Source organism: Theropithecus gelada, unplaced genomic scaffold, assembly GCF_003255815.1.
Source record: "Theropithecus gelada isolate Dixy unplaced genomic scaffold, Tgel_1.0 HiC_scaffold_15814, whole genome shotgun sequence".
NCBI classification, from domain to species: Eukaryota; Metazoa; Chordata; class Mammalia; order Primates; family Cercopithecidae; genus Theropithecus; species Theropithecus gelada.
This window is the reverse complement of record NW_020257564.1, coordinates 1-8831: the sequence shown is the minus strand read 5'-3', so window position 1 is coordinate 8831 and position 8831 is coordinate 1. Positions and strand designations below refer to the sequence as shown.

Genomic DNA, 8831 nt, shown 5'->3' with positions numbered 1-8831 from the left:
CGCGGGCCGGGTGGGGCGCAGGCGGGCGGGCGGGGAGCGCCCCGCGTCCCAGCCCCGGGCCGGGCCCTGAGTGCGCGGGCTCCGCGCCGCCGCCGCGCCATGGCGGAGACCAAGATCATCTACCACATGGACGAGGAGGAGACGCCGTACCTGGTCAAGCTGCCCGTGGCCCCCGAGCGCGTCACGCTAGCCGACTTCAAGAACGTGCTCAGCAACCGGCCCGTGCACGCCTACAAATTCTTCTTTAAGTCCATGGACCAGGACTTCGGGTCAGTCGGCCACGGGGCCTGCGCGAGCCTGGCGCGCGCTCGGGGGTCGCACCTGCCAGCGCGGGGACGGGGCGGGGGTCCAGGGCGGTCCGCGCCTCCGCCAGGTGCGGCGCCGGTGGCTGCCTCGGCCCGCGTGCGGCGCGTGCCCACCTGTCTGTGGTGTGGGGCGATGGCAGGCTGGGGTCCCGGCGTCCCTGCTCCCAGCCTCCCGGTCCCGAGTCCTGCCTTGGCCCGGGTCGGACTCGGTCGGCCGCATCCCTTCCACCGGGGCTGGCCGGGAGCGCCTGCCGTTGGTGTGGGCTGGGGTCAGGGGTGTGTGTGTCAGTGAGAAGGGAGCAGGGTGGGGTTTTCTAGCTTGGATGGGGAGACGTGGGGGGACAGGTTCACCAACCTGTCTGCTAGGGTTTGCAGAAGCTCCCCAGGGCTCAAGACAGGTTCTCCTGGCCCCCTTCTTCGGGGTCCCTGTGACAGGGCGGAGGTCAAGGGTCACTGGTGGCCTTGAAACTTTATTCGCCCACCCCTGCTCTGAGCTCCCTGTCTGCCCCGTCCCCACTGAGCCACAAAGCGCTTGCGTTCCCAGAGCAGCTCAGACCATCTGCTGTTTCGGGGCAGCCTGGGTCAGCGTCTCAGTGCCGGGTCTCAGTGGTGGTGGTCCCAGGCGAGGATACCCCTGCTGTGCTGAGCTGGGCCCTCTGGGACAGGGAGCAGGAGGCTGGCCGTCTGCTTGAGGCCTGGCCTAGCCCGGCCTGGCCACCAGTAACCTGAGTCCCCAGTTCCAGCTCAACAGTGCTGGGGGCGGGCTCAGGCCTCGTGGCCCCAGGAGGTGAGCCTCTGGCAAGCTGTGTCCTTGTGTGTGGCCGCCTCTTGGGATTGTGACATTAAGGCTGTTTCATGCATTCTGTGGTTGCAGGGTCCTCAGGCAACCCCAGGTCCAGTCAAGCTGGGTCCACTCTGGGGCTCTCAGGAGGCCCAAAGGACATCTGGACAGCTGTACTTTCCTTCCCCACCCCCACCACCAGGCAAAGCAGAGAGGGCAGGGTGCGTCCTTGGCAGCCTCTGAAGGCTGGGCGCTCCCCGCTCTGCTCGGCGGCCCTCCTGCCCGCGCCAGTCAGGTTGGGCAGGAGGGGGTGGTTTGTTTTCTGAGTCTCGTCCGGGCTCCTCCCCCACTGGGGCACCTTGCAGTCCCTGCTCCTCTGGGCCTGGGCATGGGGCATGTGTCAGGTGCTTTTGTTTTTAACTTAGTTTATTATTCTAACAAAAGTTACCAAAGTCACTAATGCTTTTTGTCACAAACGTGTGCCACCAATAAATGCGTGGTGAGGCGGTGCCCAGCTCCCAAGTTCTGCTCCTGGACCATGCTCTGGGATGAAGCCCTGGGGGAGTCCGCCTTCTGCTCCTGACACCCACTGGGGGCTGCCCAGGGCTGAGACAGCCTGACTGTTGCCCCCATACACCTTCCCACAGTGGCTGCATATACCGGGCACATTCGGAGGACCCGGGGGCTCCTGCGCCTGGGAACAGGGTGGGCAGGTCTGAGTGTCGAAGCAGGCTTGGGCTCCGATGCAGCCGGGAAAGAGACAGGGGAGCTTCAGTGTACAGCTTTAGAGGGTGCAGGCTTACAGGGAGCTGGGAGGCAGTGGGGCTGCGGAGGTCAGGGCTGGGCTGGGCTGTGGGGCTTGGAAACAATGGACTGGGGTGATGCTGGAGTCCTGAGACGGGGGCCTTGCTCTGTAGCCTTCCAGGTCCTCTGGCTGCGATGGGGGGCCTTGCTCTGTGTCCTTCCTGCTCATCTGGCTGGTGGCCTCAGGAGCCTACGGAGGACCCCTTTTGATTGCTTCCTTGTTCCCTTCTCCTGAGTTCTACCTGCTGAGCTCTCGGCGCTGTCTGTTTTGTGGAACAGAACTCCTGTGGGAGGGGCTGGTTGGTCAGTCATACTCTAGCTTAAGTGAGAGCTGAACTGGCACTGGCTCTGGATACCAAGTGAATGTAGCTGGAGGTGGGGGGAAGAGAAGGCAGGTCCTGGCTGGTCTGGGGTGGCCTCCATAAGAGAGGGAGCCTCAGGCTGGGGACCCTGAGGAGGCCCTGGTGAGTCGGGGGTTCCTGTACCAGCCCCTGCTGCATTCTCAGCCCAGCCTTGGTTCCCCCGGCCTAGGCTCCAGAGCATGACTGACCACCTTGCAGTGCAGGGAGCCTGGGTCGTGGCCACAGCCCCGTGCCCTGGGCCGGGCCCCACTCCCCACACATGGCTTCGGCCCAGTGGGAGAAGGTCCCCTGCCTGTCCTCCACTTTTCATGTCCTGGTCACAGGCATTTTGACCTAGGATCCTCAGGGCTGGGAGGAGGGCAGAATTGGGGAGGGTCTCCATCTGGTGCTGGGTTTGGTGGTTGGCAGGGGTCTTGCCCAGCCTTTGGCCGAGGCAGAGGAGGGAGGGTGTTTGGCTCCAGGTCCTCGCTACTGGGTGCGTGGTGGATGCTGGGTCTGCTGGACTTGGCATCGAGCCTGTCTGTTGGGCACAGCTCCCGCAGTTCATCTCCGAGGTGGGGATGACCCAGGCCCAGGAGTGGGGGATGGGTGGAGGCAAGGCTGTGGGCCCAAAGCCCCAGTCCCCGGGGCTGCCTGCCATGGGCCTGGGTGTTGTGACAGCTCCTTGTGCCCTGGGTGGTGCTGTAGGGGCTGTGGAGTTGGGGAGGCTCTGCCTGGCCTGGGCTGCTGGGGGAGTTCCCACTCTGCCCTCCCTGGCTGTGCCACTTGGGGTCTCCGACTCAGCCTCTCTGTGCCGAGTGCCTCCCTGGTGTTGGGAGTTCACCTACTGCCCTCACAGCCAAGGCCAGGCAGGGACACTCGAGCCTGTGTGGCCTGAACCTGGGGAGGGGGCTCAGAGATCCCAGGACTCGGCACCACCTAAAGGACAGGCTGGTGGAGAGCCGCTGGCCCTGGGTCAGGGGTTGGGAGGCCGCAGATCCCCAAGGCTGAGGGCCCTGACCTGGGGGGTGCACAAGGGGATCTGAGGGCACGAGATGGCTCTGCGCCACCAGCTCTGGGCCAGCTACCCCTGCCAGCTTCCATCTCTGCCTTGGGAGAGTGGGGGGCATTCGGGACCACACCACATCTGGGGCAGCTGGCTGTGGCCTCTGGGAGTCTGGAGGGTTCTCTGCATCCTGTGTGGCCATGCTGGCTCCCAGGGCGCTGCCTCTGAGTGGATTCCTCCCCAGGGTGGATGTGTGGGGGCGGCACGCAGAGGTTAGCCAGGCCTCACAGGGAATCCCAAGGTAGGGACACAGTGCTGGCAGGGGCACCCCTGGTAGCTGCCCTGAGTTTCAGCAGAGGCTGCTCCAGAGGTGTGGGGACCCCGCGTGGTGGGTGTGCCCCCAACGCCTGGCCGGCCTCCGGCACCCTCCCCGATCTGGCTGGGGTGCGGACAGCAGGGCTCTGCCTGGGACCTGGGTAGCTGACCCCTGGAGCCCCAGGCACGCCCCACCTTCCCTCTGTGCTGTTTGGGTCCTGCTACCTTTCTCCTGGCTCAACCGGGCTTGGGTCTACACCTGCCACCAGGGGCAAGGGAGGACTTGTTACAGCCTGTTGGGCTGAGGAGGGCGGAGGGAGCAGGGCCTCTGGGCCCTGGCTGGACCTCTGTGCGGGGGCAGGGAGCAGGGACATCCCAGGCAGCCTGGGGTCTTCGTGAGGCCCTGGCTGGGTGGGCAGTGCGGGCTTGGGCCACTCTGGATGGTGGGAGGGGGCAGGGCCCTCTGCCGGTGAAGCCAGGTGGGCATTGCCCTGGGGTGCTGGGTGGCCGAGTGTCTCCCTCGGGTGAGTCAGAGGGTGCTGGGTGACTGTCTCCCTTGGGTGAGTCAGAAGGTGCTGGGGTTGGGTGCGGCAGGCAGAAGCTGCCGGCCAGGCCACCTGGGGCCGTGTGTCGGGCTGAGGTGGGGACCCTGTTGTGGTCAGGTCCCTCAGAGACAAGGGCTCACTGTGGGCCCTGGCCTCCTGGTGGCAGTTGGTGGTGGCTGTGGTGTCCATGGGGCCTGCCTCATCCTGGGTTTCTCCATCCTTTCAGGTGTGACAGCCTCTCACTGTGGCAGCCTCAGCCTGGCATGGGTCATGGCCTTACCTGGGAAGGCTCCTGTGTGGGGGCAACAGACATGGAGGGGTCTGAGAAGTGACCTTCTCTGCTCTTTGGGGGCGTCATGGCCATGGCCTGGCCCTGGGAGGCCTGGGGAGGCAGCTGCAGGACCCTAGAGGGCTGGGGAGGGGTCTCTGCTTTGGCCCTGCCTGCTGTCTTCTCTGTTCTGAGGCTTGGGGCCTCTTGCCAGCAAGTGGGTGGGCCAGGGCTTGGGTGGGAGTGTGGGTTTGCCACTTTGCTGGGGGCCTCCTGCTACCTGCCGCTTCGGAGCCTGGCCGAGTCAAGGTGCCCTGGGGCCAGGGGACCTGGAGCGGCCAGTCAGGGTGGCTCTGTAGCTGGCAATGGGGTTAGCAGCCACAGGGCACTTCCTGCCAGGTGTGCGGCCAGGCCCAGCCCCGTCTCTGGGCTCCCATTTCTCCACTGGCCCCAAGTCCTGGGTGTGGAAAATGCTGCTGGGCAGGGCAGGGTACCACGAGGCGGCGTCCAGATCCTACCCGACCTGCCGCCTGGGCCCTCAGAGGTCAAAGTGTGAATGTTGACCACAGCCCTGCCTTCCTTGCCCCTTGGCCCGGGCACCCGCCCCTGCCCTCTGAACTCTGATCTCAGGTCACCCGGCCTCCTCCTGGTTCGTGTCCCCTGACCCTCTGCAGCCTTCCTGGGTGCCCTCTGCCCCATTCCCAAGCCATTCTGACCCGGGGGTGGACTGGCGAGGCAGCTGGCCAGCTCGCTCCCCCAGGGGCTTTGCCGGCTCCGCGTCCCTTGCTGCCCCTCTAGGTCCTGAGGTGCAGGGAGGCCTGGTGAGTGGAGGTCTTTGTCTCCCTGGCTAGGTGGACAGGACAGGAGGGTGGTGGGCTGCCTCTGGGAACCAGTGTGCCCTCCCAGCCCACCTGCATCCGTCCGTCGGGTCTGAGTGTCCTTGAGCATGGACTGTGAGCCTGGCTAGGGGTGCAGGGCAGGGGTCAGGCAGAGCCCGCTTTCACAGAGCCTGACTCTGGGCAGGCAGGCACAGGGCCTGGGACCTGAGGGTGCTCCTGAGACGTCAGGAGGGTGGAGTGGGGCCATAGGGCGCGGCCGGCCTGATGGAGAGGAGGCTGCTGGGGGATTTGGGCTCCTGGTTGGGAATGACAGATCTGAATGCAGGGGTGGGTGCAGGTGGTCTGATGCCCTGGCTATTGAGGGGTTGGGGGCTGGTCTGGAGCTGGCTGGGAGGTGGAGCAGTGGACCTGTGGTTTGGGGCAAGAGACAGGGAATAGCCTGGGGAGGCTTGGGCCCCGGTAGGCGTAGCTGCTGTTGCTGAGGAGGCTGGGGCCTGGCCCTGAGGAGTCCCAGCGTGGGGGAAGCCTTTGGTGGGGGCTTCAAGCCCCAGGACCAGATGAGGTGGGGGTGGTTGGAGACAGCGTCTGGGGCCACCACATACATAAGTCTGAACCGAGGGCAGCTAGGCAGAGAGGCTTTCCCAAGGAGGCCTCACCCCAGCTGTCCCCCCACCTGGGGACTGGGGACCTTTGACTGAGCCTCCCCTGTGGGGATGTCCACAGCCACTATCACCATGCTGGGGGGTGGTGGCCCAGGATGTGACGGAGAGGAAGGACGGTTCCCGAGAGGAGAACTCGCTAGCAGGGGTGTCCACAGAGTGACATTGTGTGGGGAGGGGGTGTGCCTGCTCTCCAGGCCTCACCTCTAGAGCCACAGGGTCAGGCCCCCTAGGTGGGGCCTCACAGCTGCATCTGCCTACAGGGTGGTGAAGGAGGAGATCTTTGATGACAATGCCAAGCTTCCCTGCTTCAACGGCCGTGTGGTCTCCTGGGTGAGCCCCTGTGTCTTGGCCCCGAGTGCTCGCCTGGGGAGCATTCCAGGGTGGGGCTCTTCCTGGGGGAGGTGGTGGGTGTGGGGAGGCCCTGGCAGGCTGGGTGTGGATAGGGCAGTATGCTGGCCTCCCGTTCCCTGGGTGCCCTGAGGAGGCGACCTGAAGGCGGGTGGGCTGCCCCGAACATGCCTGCTCCCTCCACAGCTGGTCCTGGCTGAGGGTGCTCACTCGGATGCGGGGTCCCAGGGCACGGACAGCCACACAGACCTGCCCCCGCCTCTCGAGCGGACAGGCGGCATCGGGGACTCCCGGCCCCCCTCCTTCCAGTAAGGGCACCGTGGCCACTGGGCCCTGCTACCCCAAGCCCGTCATGGGGGACGCTGGCCAACGGGAGGGAGGCCTGCCTGGGCTGGTAGGCGGGCGTGGCACCTGCTGGGGCTGGGGTCCCATGAGCGAGGGGAGGCTGGGCTGGGAGGCATATGAGGGGCTGGGGCCACAGCCTCCCCACCTGCCCTGCTGTTGTTGTACAGCCCGAATGTGGCCAGCAGCCGTGATGGGATGGACAACGAGACAGGCACGGAGTCCATGGTCAGCCACCGGCGGGAGCGTGCCCGACGCCGGAACCGTGAGGAGGGTACAGTGGTCATATCTGCCCTGCTGTGGACCCCCAACCTCCCTGGGACCCCCATGAGCCATGTTCCTACCACAGCAGTTCCTGTCCCCCAGCCAGTGGCAGTGCTTGGGTGGAGGCTCAGGCCCAGCGAGCCCACAGTTGAGCCACCAGCTCCCAGACCCACAGGCATGTAGCACTGCCAGACAGCCTCAGACACATGACCTCTGGGAGACGCTGCATTCAGCTCCCAACCTGCTGCCCCCACAGCTGCCCGGACCAATGGGCACCCAAGGGGAGACCGACGGCGGGATGTGGGGCTGCCCCCGGACAGCGCGTCTGCCGTCCTGAGCAGTGAGCTTGAGTCCAGCAGCTTTGTGGACTCGGATGAGGATGGCAGCACGAGCAGGTGCGTGTGTGCCCACATGCCAATGTCTGTGTATGTGATGTGCATGTGTCTGCATGAGGTGTTTTCACATTACACGTGTCTGCGCGTGCATGTGTGTGCATGCAAATGTGTACATGGTGCACGTGTGCTTGTGCACGTGTTCCACAGGTGTTTTCACACTGCACATGCCCGCGTGCAAATGTGTGCGATACTCATGTCTGTACATGTGTGTCTGAGGTGTTTTCACATTGCACACGTGTCTGCGTGGGTACCCGTGTGCAAATGTTTACATGATGTGCATGTCTGCGTGTGCACATGTGCGTGAGGAGTGTGTTTTCACAGTGCAAGTGTGTCCGTGTGCATGTGTGCACGTGTGCAGGTGTGCATGTGCAGGCGTACGTGTGTGCAGGTGTGGGTATGTGGGTGCGTGTGTGTGCAGACGTGTGTGTGCAGGTGTGCGTGTGTGCACGGGTGTGCATGTGTGCGCGGGTGCATGTGTGCAGGCGTGCGTGTGTACAGGCGTGCGTGTGTGCCGGTGCATGTGTCCAGGTGTGCGTGTGCGGGTGTGCATGTGTGCATGCGTGCAGGTGTGCATGGGTGTGCGTGTGTTTGCATGTGTGCAGGCGTGCGTGTGTAGAGGCGTGCGTGTGTGCGTGGGTGCATGTGTGCAGGCGTGTGTGCGCGTGTGTGGGTGTGCGTCTACAGGTGTGCGTGTGTGTGCAGACGTGCGTGTGTGCAGGTGTACGGGTGTGCATGTGTGCCAGTAGTGGAGGTGGCTACATGTGTGCCCAGTTTGCCTGTCTCTGGGATTTTTGTGTGTGCTCACGTGCACATCACGTGTGCGGGGCCTGGGGCGTGGACGTCAGGCACTGAGCCTGCTTTTGAACAAGCCTGGCCTGGACCCCTGATTCCCAGGTTCAGCCCGCCCAGCATTGTGGGGGGGCGGAGTCCCCCCGCCCCCCCCTCCCCCCGTCCCGTGCATGTCTAACTCCTCTGAGCTCTGACGGCCTGTCCCCAGGCTGAGCAGCTCCACAGAGCAGAGCACCTCATCCAGGCTCATCCGGAAGCACAAACGCCGTCGGAGGAAGCAGCGCCTTCGGCAGACGGACCGAGTAGGCGGCGGGGCGGGGCGGGGCGGGGCGGGGCGGGGCGGGGCGGGGCGGGGCGGGTGAGGTGAGGTCAGCGTCAGGCAACCCTGTGCCCCTCACACATGCCCCCCTCCCCTCCGCAGGCCTCTTCCTTCAGCAGCATAACGGACTCCACCATGTCTCTCAACATCGTCACTGTCACGCTCAACATGGGTGAGGCCTCGGGGCGAGGGTTGGGGACGGGGCAGGGGTGGGGCGTGGCCGCAGCTCGCGGCTCGGCTCATCGGGGTGAGGGTTGCGGGCAGGGGCGGGGCTTGGTCGTGGCTCACGGCTCTTCCCGCAGAGAGACATCACTTTCTGGGCATCAGCATCGTGGGGCAGAGCAACGACCGCGGAGACGGCGGCATCTACATCGGCTCCATCATGAAGGGTGGGGCAGTGGCCGCTGACGGCCGCATCGAGCCCGGCGATATGCTGTTGCAGGTGGGTCTGTGGGGACTTTGGGGTGACGTGTGGCTGCGGGTGGGCCTGTGGGGGCTTTGGGGTGAC

General features: G+C 65.1%; 1 protein-coding gene across 1 annotated transcript; it reads left to right on the top strand.

Annotated features, from left to right (window-relative positions):
• Positions 1-19: 19 nt before the first annotated feature.
• Positions 20-8765, top strand: LOC112617018 (segment polarity protein dishevelled homolog DVL-1; the record flags this gene model as incomplete). Its single annotated transcript, XM_025373751.1, has 8 exons — positions 20-269; positions 6127-6196; positions 6401-6522; positions 6727-6830; positions 7077-7215; positions 8213-8306; positions 8426-8495; positions 8626-8765. Coding segments are annotated over exons 1-8 (909 nt in total), but the record flags the coding sequence as incomplete, so codon positions are not given.
• Positions 8766-8831: the final 66 nt, after the last annotated feature.